Source organism: Coptis chinensis, chromosome 8 (genome assembly GCF_015680905.1).
Source record: "Coptis chinensis isolate HL-2020 chromosome 8, ASM1568090v1, whole genome shotgun sequence".
Taxonomy (NCBI): Eukaryota; Viridiplantae; Streptophyta; class Magnoliopsida; order Ranunculales; family Ranunculaceae; genus Coptis; species Coptis chinensis.
Genome location: NC_141463.1, coordinates 26423444 through 26436738, shown reverse-complemented (window position 1 = coordinate 26436738; position 13295 = coordinate 26423444). Strand labels below are relative to the sequence as shown.

Below are 13295 nucleotides of genomic sequence, written 5' to 3'. Positions count from 1 at the left end.
GCTTGGATCTAGAATGGAAACTCGGATTCTTGCTCAAATAGATCTTGGCTCTGACTGTCACATAGAACTACAAACTATTTCTGCTTTAGCCCTAGTTCCTCGAAGAACCTCTTCATCCATAACATCTCTTTGCAACACTCAGTGGCGCAATATACTCGGCTTCTGTAGTGAAGAGGGCAACATACTTTTGCAACTTAGATTGCCAAGAAATTGCTTCCCCTGCAAAAGTAACTAGATAACTGGAGATGGACTTCATCGAGTCAACATCACTTGCCATATCTGCATTAGTGTAGCCTTGAAATAAGGGCTTACTTCCACCAAAGCACAAACACGATTTGGAAGTGCCCTTGAGATATCTCAATATCCACTTAACATCTTCCTAATGTTCTTTCCATGAATTTGACAGAAAACGGCTTACAATGCCCACGGCGAAAGTAATATTCGGTCTTGTACACACCATTGCATACATTAAAATGCCCATTGCGGATGCATAAGGAATATTTTACATCTGACTTTGCTCATGCTCTTCCTTTGGACACATCTCTTTGGTCATGCGGAACTGGCTACCAAGCGGACAACTGACTGGCTTCTCTTGATCTATGTTGAATCTCTTCAATACCTTCTCAATGTATCTTTCTTGAGAAAGCCACAACTTCCCACTCTTTTCTCATCACGGGTGATCCGTATCCCAAGTATCTATATTGCTTGACCAAAATCCTTCATCTCAAAGGACTTACTCAAGTTTTTTTTTCAGCTTGAATATCTTGTTGATGTTTGGGCCAACTATCAACATATCATCCACATACAGCAAAAGCACTATGAAATCCCCATCTGGAAATCTCTGAACAAACACACAATGATCGGAAGCAGACTTCTTGTATCTTTGCTTTGCCATAAAGGAATCAAACTTTATGTACCACTGTCTTGGTGCTTGCTTCAACCCATATAAGCTCTTTATCAACTTGCATACTAGGTGCTCCTTGCCTTTGACCTCAAACCCCTCTGGCTGGTCCATATAGACATCTTCTTCAAGGTCTCCATGAAGAAAAGCTATCTTAATATCTAACTGCTCAACCTCTAGGTTTATACTTGCAGTCATACCCAATACCACCCGGATAGAAGTCATCTTCACTACAGGAGAGAAAATCTCATCAAAGTCAATCCATTTTCTTTAACCGAATCCCTTCACAACAAGGCGAGCTTTGTGCCTTGGGTGTGGATTGTTCTCCTCATGCTTGACCTTGTAGATCTACTTATTCTTGAGAATTTTTCTTCCTTGCGGTTTCTCAACTAACTCATAAGTGTGATTCTTATGCAAAGAATACATCTTGTCATGCATGGCCTTCAACCACTTCTCTTTGTCTGTACCTTCAAGTGCCTCTTGATAGTACATATGTTCTGCACCATCCGATAGTAAAACGTACGTATGTGGTGGATACCTGGTTGAAGCTAGTCTCTCTCTATCTGACCTCCTTGCCCTATCTGCTGGTGCCTCAGGATGATGCACTTCTGCTTGCTCTGGTGGTGGTTCATGCACTTCATCTACATTTTTATACCAATAGGTTCTATCCCATCATGAGCAATAGGATTCTCATCATGAGCTTCAAACTCATGGTTCTCTCTACATTCTCAATGCCTTCTGCACGTTCCACAGTAAGAATTTCTGGTTCTGAATCAACAAGATCATTAGTGAAAGCATGTAGCTTCTCACCCTCCTTAAAGTCTGCTATGGTTTGGTCTTCCAAGAACACAATATCTCGACTTCGGATTACCTTCTTGTTAATCGGATCATAGAGTTTGTAACCAAACTTTTCATCTCCATAACCCAGAAAAATGCACTGCTTGGCTTTGTTATTAAGCTTGGATCTCTCATCCTTCGGAATATGCACAAATGCCCTGCACCCAAATACCCTCAAGTATCCATAATCAACATTTCTGCCTGACCATACTCTCTCTGGATAGTCACTATTCAGAGGCTTCGACGGCGATAGGTTGATCACATGCACGACTGTACGTATTGCTTCTACCCAGTAGGTTCTAGATAGCTTAGAATGAGATAACATGCATCTCATCCTCTCTACAATTGTACGATTCATTCTCTCTGCTATTCCATTCTGTTGCGGTGTCTTGGGAACGGTCTGCTTATGACGAATCCTATGACTCTGGCAATATTCTTCAAACGGCCCAATGTACTCATCCCCATTATCTAAGCGAATATACTTCAACAACGTCCCTGTCTCTCTTTCCACCATGCTGTGGAATTTCTCAAACATGCCAAGTACTTCATCCTTGGCTTTTAGACTATATGCCCATACCTTTCTTGACGCATCATCAATGAAGGTCACGAAGTATAAAGCTCTCCCGTGGGAATTCACTTTTATAGGACCACATAAGTCTGTGTGCACTAGTTCAAGGACATTGTCCTTTCTGTGAGACGGAAATCTTTGGAAAGACACCCTGTGTTGTTTTTCTACCAAACAGTGAGTACATATATTTAAATGTGTACTTTTGATGTCTGGCAATGCCTTTTGCTTAGTAAGAACTTCCATCCTTTTTATGCCCATATGACACAGTCTCTTGTGCCACAGTTCGGAGAAAGTTTCTTCTTCTGCCGCATTGCTTTATACAAACTAGTATGTGTTTTGTAAAGAGAGCAAGTTTTCTTCCCTCTGGCTGCTACAATGGAACCTCTGCTCAGTTTTTATACCCCGTTACCAAACGAGTTTACAAAACCATTGTCATCTAACTTCCCAGCCGAAATTAGGCTTAGTCGAATGTCAGGGACATGTCTTACATCCTTGAGTGTCAAGGTGTAGCCGACATTGGTTTCTACATGAATATCACCAATGCCTATAATCTTTGAGACACCACTGATACCCATCTTCACTTCACTATATTCACCACAGCTGTAAGTAGTGAATAATTCCCTGTGCGGTGTGACGTGATAGGATGCTCTTGTATCTATCACCCACTTTGTATCCTGGCATGAGGTACTAAGGCAGCACACACCACAATCTGACACAATTCCCACTAGGTTGTCACCTAGTGCGGTATTATCTCTGCATGTGTTTCCGTTCCTCTGCACCATGTCTTCATGTACACAGTTATTCTTCTCATCCCTCTTCAGTGTTCTGCACTCATATCTGAAGTGACCCTTGGTGGCACAATAGTAACATTGCCTCTCTGCCTTAAGAGTTCTAGCTTTACCCTTAGATTTACTTCTGTCATCACCTCTAGAACGAGATGATTTTCTGTTTCTACCTCTCCCCCGTTTCTCTATGACAGGGATCTCTGAGTGAGATGAGCTACCTTTTGAACTCATTCTAGTTCCTCATTCAACAAAGACACGGTAGCCATCTCCATGGTAACGATTACATCCTTGGCTGCTCCGTGTAGAGAGACTGCTAACGTCTCCCAACTTTCAGGTAGAGAGCCTAATAGAAACAAAGCCTCAACTTTGTCTCCCAAATTAATCTTCATTAAATGCATCTGATTGATGATATTTTGTACTTCGTTAAGATGCTCAGACTTTGAAGAACCTTCTTGATACTTCGTGTTGGCAAACTTTTTAACGACTAACACTTTGTTTCCACCCGACTTCCTCTCATAGAGGTCTTCGAGTTTTTTCCACAAACCAAAAGTTGTAGTCTCTTGGGATACATGGTGAAAGACACTGTCGTCAATCAACTGTCGAATGTACCCAATTGCTTTTCTATCAAGCTTGTTCCACTCAGCCGCAGCAACTGTTTTTGGTCTTTCTCCTCCATTCTCAATAGGTTGTGCCAAGTCCTTGCAATAAAGCAAGTCTTCCATCTTGGCTTTCCAAATGGTGTAGTTCTTTCTATTCAGACTCGTCATGTGAGTGTTCACGGAATTGTCCATCTCTACAAGTTATTTAAACTCAAATCTTCTCTCAGGAGTTTTGTCAAATACCTTCCGACCAAGATTTGAATAACACCTTAGGCTAATCTAACAAAGGCTCTGATACCACTTGTTGGAGTTAATACCAATACCAATCGATTCCCTATTACACAGATAACTTGTATTTGAACACAATTCAACTCTAGACAACAATCTCAATATTCCCTACAACCAAACTAATATGCCCAACTCGCTAAACAACCATTAACAATAGATAATAATGTAAAGCACTAAAAGCAAACCACAACACAAAGATATACCATGGTTCGGCCAATGATGCCTACTTCCACAAGAGCTAATCCTTTTATAAAGTGGTAAGGAAGATTACAATCTCTCCTTTTAGTCTCTCACCTTACTAGATCACTCCTCTATCTTTACAGGGTTGTATATCTGTAAAGGTTATCTCTCAATCTTGATAGCTTTCAAGATTTGGTTTTCTCTGACTTTTGTGTTGTCTCTCGTGTGTTTGGTTTTACTAAAAACCCCAACATCTAATGCAAAACTCGCAGTTCCGCAAAAATAGAATCCTGCCAAAATAGGCATAGGAGCGGGGGGCGCTCAGAATTGTGCTACAATGGGCGCGGGGCGCGCTCTTGCCTTGGACAATGTCCAGGCGCTTGAATGCGAGGCGCGCTTCAGATTTGCATGTGGAGGGCACGGGGCGCGCTCTTGCCTTGGACGATGTCCAGGCACTTTAGCACGGAGTGCGCTTCAGAATAGCTTGTAGAGAGCGTATGACGCGCTCTTGCTTTTCCATACATGCTGAACTGATTTCTCTCCTCTCCTCATGTGAGGGATAACTCCAACATGAAATTCTCCTAATCCAGCTTTATTCGAAGTTATCCTCAATATTCATTTACGATTGCAAAGAATAAAGTCCCTAGCTTTTTATGGTCCCACTGTTTCAGTAAGAACGGTCTTTGCAACTTGATGCCTAAATTAGGAAATAAAAATTCTAGGACAGCAGAGATCTTGTTATTTAGAGTTGTTAGAAATGTTGAAAATACTTTTGTATTCGAAAACTAAAAAATTTCATGACAACTAACTTCATAAAACAATTTACAAGAATGAATTATTAAAGTGTACATACCGAATTAGGAGAAAAAGGTTCTACACTTCGGAGTGAGCTAATGCTGCTGTTAAGAATCAGGAATATGATGTTCTGACATTGGTAAAGTATCTTTGTCTATAAATAGACGAGGACTGGTGCTTCTTCTACGCTGATCAGGTTATAAACCAAGTTGTAATAATTATATTAGGCTGTTTAGTTCTTTGAATCTGCAAGTAAAGTATATTAAATAGTAGTTGGTAACTATGGCAGGGCGTCAACAATATTTTCCCCGAAACGACGATCAAAAGCTAATTACAGTACTTAGCATTGATGGAGGTGGAGTTCGCGGTGTTATCCCAGCAACAATCCTTGCCTTCCTCGAATCAGAACTTCAGGTTTTTCTTGACCTTCTTTTCTTTTGTACTCAAGTAGTCTTCTAGGCTTCTGTTGTGGATTCAACAGCTTAAAGGCTAGAAATCACAAGAAATACGACTAAATACTAGATTGCAGTGCACCAACGTTGATCCATTGGAATTAAGTACTGTCCACTTTAAGAGTAATAAAATTTGGAGAATGTTTAAAAGTCATACTCACAATTTAGTATTATTAACAACATCATTAAAATTCTTTTTGTAGGTTGAACCTAGGCACCTAGCTACCGGCCTCTGTTACTTTTCTTTTAATTGTTCAAATAGTTCTTTCTAGAAAACACAAAAGCGATAGAATTCTAGGCCACAATGAACCTGCATGCAAATCCTTGCCGTACATACATATGTCATAGAAGTATAGAACATTATCAAATCGATATATATATACACGTAATGGCATAATGCTCATATAACTACATAATTTACTTCTCTTTTTTCTTTTGAAACAGAATTTGGATGGTAGGAATGCGAGAATTGCTGATTACTTTGACTTGATTGCTGGAACAAGCACAGGAAGCATTGTAACAGCCATGCTAACTACACCAGCAGATGGAACTCGGCCTCGGTTTGCAGCAAAAGATATCACTTCCTTTTACTTCAATGAATGTCCAAAAATATTTTGTGAACAAAGTACCGACGTTAAACAGGCCAAGAAAGGGTAAAATGAAATAAGGCAAAAGAAAAGGCAATATTTCTGACAAGTTTCTTTACATAATTTGTCTATAATTACCATTTTTTTTTTCAGGTTCAAAATGTCAAATTTGCTGAATAATTTCATTCAGACAGCTGGTGAAGCAGCAATCAAATATTTTGGGAAAACACTTCTTTTTCCCAAATATGATGGCCAGCTTTTACGAGATAAAATTAAGGAAATACTTGGAAAAATACGACTGGACCAGACATTGACAAATGTTCTTATAACCAGTTTCGATATCAAGTGTCTGAATCCCATCCTCTTTTCCAGTTACCAGGTTATCTACTTTCACTTTGATCTTCTTTGGTTTTTAAATGGCTTAGACCTGTACATGTGCTAAGATTGCTATGGAACTCTTCTATCCCCATTCCCCCATGGCTTTTTTTAGTTGCCTTCTCTGAAACCGCAGATTTCGCGACAAGTTTTAGTTACGTGAAAAATAGCTCAAAGACATTTATGCATGCAGGCAAAATTAGATGCAAAAAAGGACGTGGCGAAGGTTCCACTTCTATCCGACACGGTTATCAGCTCAGCTGCAGCACCATATGTTCTTCCTCCATATTATTTCACAACCACGTCCAACAACAAACAATACAACCTCGTTGATGGCGGCGTTGCTGCCAATAATCCTGTAATTCCTATGCCAACTACTTTTAGATGTATACGTAAACATTATCACGACATACATATACTGATAAAAAAACAGTCTATTCTAACCAAATTTAATTTATTGAACACTGGGCTTGATTCTAATGGCTTGTGGCTGGATGACATGTAGCACTACAACCATGAGGCAGATTAATTACCTTCTGATTTCAACCAAGGATTTTGGTTTTGAAACCTAAATCCTTGCAAGCACTTTGACTGTTCGACACAACATTCTTTCTGTAATTTTGAAAAGAAATTTTGCTCTATTTTTCTGGTAACTGGAAGGTTGCTCTAGTTGCTATGTATATATATCTAATCATCTATTCAGAGACAATACTGGTAATTAGACTATCAACCAGAAGTACGTCTCCTCTGTAGTCGGTAACCCTGTTAAGTACACCGAGTGACCATTGACTGCAATGTAGTCTTATTTCCTGGGGTATACTTGAATATCTAGATGAGTCGATCTACTCAAGAAATGTGATGACAGTTGGACTTGTTGAGTGTCGCAACTAGCATTTATTGCCTGTTTATGTTTCTGTTGCATTTAGACCTTACTTGCTATACGCGAAGCAACAAGGATATCAGGAAAACAGAACTCAGCTAGCCCTCTAGATTGCAGTAGGTATCTGGTTCTATCCCTTGGTACTGGATCGATGAAGAAGCGGGGAGGATACGAAGTAGGAAATGGTAACCTTTGGGGTTTGCTAGATTGGTTCAACAGCGATAAAGGAACTCCACGATTACTCGATGTGTTCTTTAATGCAATGGATGCTATGGTGGATATTTACTTGTCATTTTTCTTCCAAGGCAGTGATCATCAAGAAAATTACCTACGGATTCAGGTACTTAATATATCATACGTCACTAGTCAAAACAGCTCCTAATGATCTTAATTTTTTATCCAAAGTTTTAGACTGGGTTATGTAGAATACTCATAAATCAGAATCTGGACCAGGAGGACAACCTGAAGCCTGAAGAAGCAGCAATGGATAACTCGAAACTTGAGAACCTTAAGAATTTGGAAAAGATTGGGAGAGACCTCTTGGAAAAACCTCTATCATTCACAAACTTGGAGAATGGCTTTCAAGAGCCCATTAAAGTTGGAAAAACTAACAAAGTGGCCCTCAAAGAGTAAGATCATGGTTATGTTTTAAGATTTCGGTACATGAATCTTTAATGTTTCCATTAGTTTTATAGTTGGTTTAAACAATGCCTTGCAGATTTGCCAAGAAGCTTTCTGACCAGAAGCGTCGATTTGCTAGCAACTCAAGGCGCTACTGAGTTAATAAAGTACTAAATAAAGGTGCGTTGAGAAAAAAAAATGGATTGCGATGGGAATACTTAATACACTGATTTGTTACTTATGTCTACTTGATCGATGAGGCTAGGTGATTAGGGGACTAGTCGTTCAGGGGAGTAGTTGGGTGTACATTTCCTTCACGTATATGGTTACTTGTATCTGGCAGTGAGGTCCTCTCTCACTTGCTTGCCTAATTGGCTGGCACTATTTGTATCTGTGATAAATTTAAATAAAAGTAACTTATCAGAAAAAAGAAAAGAAAAGTGATGCATATATATGAGATGTGATCTTGATTATTTCACTTATAGTTTCTTATTTTGAGAGAAGTGATTTCAAGTAGCTTGATGTTATTTAATGAAGTTCTGGGGGCACATTTATACTTTATATGGTTTTAACTTTAAATTTGAGTTGAGAAACAGGTTTTACTCAGCTCACCTCCAATATTTATGAGAAGGTACTGTGTTGCTCTTTGAAACCGGACTCCAAGAATGTCTTCTAGCAGCCATACTGTCATGCATTGCTGCACAAAACAATCTAATCAGAAACGGGCACAAGTGTGCACAGCCATTATATATGAGGATTTCTTATAAGAATATATTTGCCATCATCCAATGAACCTACCATGTTATCCAATTTATCCAGCAAAACAAAAACTGAAGTGTTAATTAAGTGCATTGTTTTAGCCCAACACTGTAATACTTTGATCTCTACTGCAAAAACTGCTCACTCATCAATATTCAAGAAAATAGAAAATTGGATTACCAACAAACTCGATAATAAAAACACAAAAGAATGAAATGTTGCCTCTATTAATCAAGGTTTTTCAAATTTAAAGGGTAACCACAAAATTGAAATTAAAAAATAAAGTACAAGTTACAAGTCAGGATCCCTTCGCTACCTTCTTTCTAAACCTTCAAATTTTCACTCTACAGAGTAAAGTTCCCTGCAACCTCAATGCACGTAGTCTTTTTATGATGTTTTCAAGCGCAGAACATGGGAGCAATATAAACCTGACATACTCAAATCCCCTGTTGGATTCAGAATTGTTAACTGACACTTACTCAAGAGCGCAAATGCCCAAATGCGTTCATGTTTCCTATGCGGTATATGACCAAGGTGATGATGAATTCTACTGCTTTGAAAGTACAGTAACTAACATCCAACATGATACTTTCTAAGTTTCTGCTCTCCTTTTCTCACTTTATGAAACGGTTTCCCTTATTAAATCCACCTTTAGCACAAAGGGCTTTCAAATTCTTACACCGAGTTCAACCTTTTAAGCCACAGCTTCAAAATCCTCTATGCAGCATTCCAGATCAGGAACATAACCTACTTCTTTCATGTGTTGAATTAACGTTTCCAGTTCTTCATAAACCAACTCTATATTAGGACCAAGCTTTTCGCCAACAACAAAGTTATAAACTTGGTTTCTCACTTCAATCCAACTCCTTCCTGCCACTTTCTTACTACATGTCCCTCTCATCAATTTCCTCATTTCAGCAAATTCTCCCCACCTGCCATCAGAGGCATATATATTTGATAGCATGACGTAAGTCTCTGCTCCATTTGGCCTCAAATCCAATATTTTATTTGCAGCCAAACGGCCTATATATGAATTTCTATGGGCCTTGCATGCCCCAAGAAGTGCACCCCAAACCAACTTGTCAGGTTCAAATGGCATTGTCACTGTAAGTTCATACGCCTCTGTAACTCTACCAGCTCGTCCTAGTAGATCCACAACACAACCATATATCTCTTGATTCGGCTTGATGTTATAATTGTTCCACATAAAATGGAAGTACTTCAAGCCGTCATCAACAAGCCCGGAATGACTACAAGCACTTATCAAACCCATAAACACGAGTTGATCAGGTTTAACTCCACAGTGAACCATTTCACCGAAAAGTCTGATCGCCTCATCTGCATACCCATGGCTTCCATACCCATTCATTATTGAAGTCCAAGAAATAACATCTCTGGAAGGCATCTCATCAAAGATCCTGCGTGAATCAGCTATGCTTCCACATTTGGCATACATGTCTATAAAGGCATTAGCCAGTGCCACATTGCCATCAAGGCCTCTTCGAACTATCACTGCATGAATTTGTCTTCCACAATGTAATACTGCTAAATTGGCACAGGAGGCTACAACACTTGTAAATGTGAAGCAGTTTGGGTGAAGAACTTCTGAACTTAACTGAGAAAATAACTGAAGTGATCCATCTGAGCCAGATCTTTCGAATCCCGAAATCATTGTGTTCCACGTGATCAGGTCTCTTTCTGGCATTTCATGAAAATATCTATATGCTTCGGACACTTTACCACACCTGCAGTACATGTCAACTAATGAATTTCCAACAGGGGGGTCGGACCCAAATCCATGTTTACCTACAGCTGCATGTATCTGTTGGCCGTATGTATAGGAACCAATTGATGCACAAGCTCTGATTGTAATGGAATAGGTATACGAGTTCAGCTCTGCTTCTTCCTGCTAGGAAAAATTAAGAACATTAACAAAAAGAAAAAACTCGAGAAACTTGGGTTTAATAGTTCTGAAAATTGGACTGTGAATGCTAAAGTTTTAAGTCCCTTCCTTGCTGAAAACAGAGTGACTGGAACTAGAACTAGAATCTGACAACAAGAACAACAATCTTTTTTTTTTCTTTTTCGAAAGAAAACATTAAAGAATAACAATCGCAGTAAAGTTTATAATAATAATAATACTGATAATAGTCAATGATGATGAAGATGATTGCTATTGATGATTCCGCTAGAGCGAATCTGTCTTTGATGTGGGGAGCCCTTTTCAAACTACTCTCTCTTAACTGTCAAAGTACTAATAGTAATCCTAGTATCCGGTCATATTACTATGACACCAACTTTAAGATTTCAACACGCGCTTCTGTGCCCACCACCCACAAGGAGACACACAAATATATACATGCAGAGACGACATGGCATAATCCTCGCTATTTAACCAAATATAACATCGGATTCAAGTTTTCAACATTGTTTATATGCCTAAAACTCTAAGAAACTCAATCCAACAAAGACAATGACACGAAAACTAGAGATGCCAAATCAAGCTTGACTACCCAATTTACCTGCACCATCCGCTTGAACACCTTAAGCGCTGCATACCCATCCCCTTTATGAGTGTAACTAGCAATCATAGTCGTCCACGACACGTCATTCTTAACACTTATCATTTCAAAAACCATGCAAGCCTCACTCATGCCAGCACTACATGTAGCATACATATCCATCAATGCATTTTGAACATACATATTACCATCCACACCATTCTTAACAGCCAAACCATGAACCATACTCCCACACGAAACAACTCCCATGCCTTTACAAGCTTTCAAAACACTTGAAACAGTAAATGCATTAAGTTGTACATCTTCCTTTTTCATATCACAAAACATTGTCCATGCTTGAGTGTTACGACCACCTGATGTGTACCCACTTATCATGCTTGTCCATGCAACAACGTCACGCTCAGGAATTTCGTCAAACAATCTACGTGCATCTTTGAATTGTTCTTTTAGACAATAGGATTTTATGAGATTTGTGGCTAATATCGATGCTCCTTTTATTTGAGTTGGCGGCATTTTTTTTCTTTTTGGATAAAATGATCAAGTGATGGTGGACCCATCACCCATGCACTGAGTTTAGACTGACTCTTTTGCCCATTTAATAAAAGAATTTCAAGAATTAAAAATATGGGTAATGTAGGCAGTTTTGAAATTTTGATGTTGGTATGTATAAAGCATAGTACAAAATTCCGTGCCAAAGCAATTTATTGGAAAGATAGATTTCTTGATATTTATGGTAAATATCAAATGTCAAATGTCGACATAATGAGGTGTGGAAAAACCAGAATCATGGTAAATATACATAAATATCGCAATATACTAGAAAATATCATAGGTAAAGAGAGGTCGACTAATTAGTAACAAAGTGGGCTGAAATTTGTGATTTACAATGCTTTTGTGTAATTTTTCCAGGCTACCCATTCCTGCTACACTTATATTATACAATAGCCAGTGTTGAAATGCAGATTCATTCAAACCATAATTATTATCCAGCTTACAAGAATCCAAAGGAATCTGTGGTAGATGTAGACGTACAGTTTCACCAATAGGAATCGAAGGTGGTTGAATCTGTGTTTTTTAATGAAGAATTCTTTGGTGCAGAGCATTTTCAAGTCCTCCAACAAAACTTACATAGAACACTTGGCGAGAAAACTATCAACTGACAATATATGCAAACTTATCAGTTATCACCAACAAGATAATACTTAAAATTTCAGATAAATTGATCCCAAACAAATATCAGAGATTTAGAATTTGTTTGGGATCAGATAATCTAAGACAAATTTAAGATAAACTGATCTCAAACAAATCTCAGACATTATGTCTGCGATTCTTTTGGAGCTAAACAAAACACACAAGCTTGAAATATAGGGAGTTGCCACGAAGATGGCTCGATCTCTCTCTCAAGCTTGAGGGAGTAGAGATACCCTTCCTGCGGGAACAACAACCCTTTCCACTTCCCTTTTCTCCTTTAAACTCTCCTCTCTACCTAGATCTAACCTAATTAGTTTTCCACAATCTAAACCTTACCACTCCCAGCCTCCACAACCCAAAACTCCTTGATTCCAGTAGATCTACTAATTGGAAGTTATGAAGAAGAAAAAAAAGAAAAAAAGCTTCCTCCTTTCTGTTGGTATGTAGGGGTGTTTATATCGATCGACGTTGATCTCCATCTTTGTTGGATCTGGTGGTGGGTTTTGGGGTTGTCTCCTTTGGTGCAGCCACCTTCCCACATTTTGCAGATCTTACATTATCTCAAGACCTTAAATAAGTTGGGTTTAGTTGTTTTTTGGTATGCAGCTAGTTGTGTTAGTTTCAATTTGGATTTACTTGGTCTAACATCTCTGTATCGACGTCAAAGCTATGGGTTCAGCCTTTTATGTCTGGATTTCTGGTTTGGCTCTATGTTTTGTTTGTTCAAAGCCATGGCTCTCTCCCATTTTCTACCCCCTCTCTGGATTGCTGGTTTGGGGTTCTTGGTTAGGCCACCGCTCACTAGTTGGGCCTTTGGTGAGGCATTCCAGTTTGGAATTGCTAATTTGACTACTTTGTTGTGGAGTTTTGTGTTGTACGACCTGATGACTCGTGAGTCGTCACCTTGGGAGATCCAACACGGTGGAAGAATGAGCAACTATGAAGCTGGCCCAGA

At 39.0% G+C, this 13295-nt stretch overlaps 2 protein-coding genes across 5 annotated transcripts; one reads left to right on the top strand and one right to left on the bottom strand.

Annotated features, from left to right (window-relative positions):
* Positions 1 to 4952: 4952 nt before the first annotated feature.
* LOC147480787 (patatin-like protein 2) lies at positions 4953 to 8346 on the top strand. 2 transcript variants are annotated; one of them, XM_086577935.1, is made up of 8 exons: positions 4953 to 5149; positions 5243 to 5367; positions 5850 to 6058; positions 6146 to 6371; positions 6561 to 6725; positions 7294 to 7587; positions 7701 to 7876; positions 7966 to 8346. In XM_086577935.1, exons 3-8 carry the CDS (start codon positions 5931 to 5933, stop codon positions 8024 to 8026), a joined length of 1050 nt encoding a protein of 349 aa, XP_086434061.1. In that variant the 5' UTR covers positions 4953 to 5149; positions 5243 to 5367; positions 5850 to 5930; the 3' UTR covers positions 8027 to 8346. The 2 variants fall into 2 exon arrangements, with proteins under 2 accessions (XP_086434061.1, XP_086434060.1); XM_086577934.1 differs by lacking the exon at positions 4953 to 5149 and having other exon boundaries at positions 5156 to 5367.
* Positions 8011 to 12046, bottom strand: PGN (Tetratricopeptide repeat (TPR)-like superfamily protein). 3 transcript variants are annotated; one of them, XR_015204994.1, is made up of 4 exons: positions 11150 to 12046; positions 8944 to 10533; positions 8667 to 8764; positions 8011 to 8565 (listed from the first exon to the last, which is right to left on the bottom strand). XR_015204994.1 is itself a non-coding variant. In XM_086577933.1 (2 exons), exons 1-2 carry the CDS (start codon positions 11660 to 11662, stop codon positions 9322 to 9324), a joined length of 1725 nt encoding a protein of 574 aa, XP_086434059.1. In that variant the 5' UTR covers positions 11663 to 12046; the 3' UTR covers positions 8836 to 9321. The 3 variants fall into 3 exon arrangements, 1 of the variants encoding a protein (XP_086434059.1); XR_015204995.1 differs by lacking the exon at positions 8667 to 8764; XM_086577933.1 differs by lacking the exons at positions 8011 to 8565; positions 8667 to 8764 and having other exon boundaries at positions 8836 to 10533.
* Between the last annotated feature and the right edge of the window lie 1249 nt (positions 12047 to 13295).

Coding starts and splice junctions, on each gene's coding strand:
- PGN (XM_086577933.1), bottom strand. CDS start 11,662: ATGCCGCCAACTCAAATAAAAGGAGCATCGATATTAGCCACAAATCTC. Junction 10,534..11,149: donor TGTTCAAGCGGATGGTGCAG/GTAAATTGGGTA, acceptor TTTTCCTAGCAG/GAAGAAGCAGAGCTGAACTC.
- LOC147480787 (XM_086577934.1), top strand. CDS start 5,236: ATGGCAGGGCGTCAACAATATTTTCCCCGAAACGACGATCAAAAGCTA. Junction 6,726..7,293: donor GCGTTGCTGCCAATAATCCT/GTAATTCCTATG, acceptor TGTTGCATTTAG/ACCTTACTTGCTATACGCGA. Junction 7,588..7,700: donor AAAATTACCTACGGATTCAG/GTACTTAATATA, acceptor AATCTGGACCAG/GAGGACAACCTGAAGCCTGA.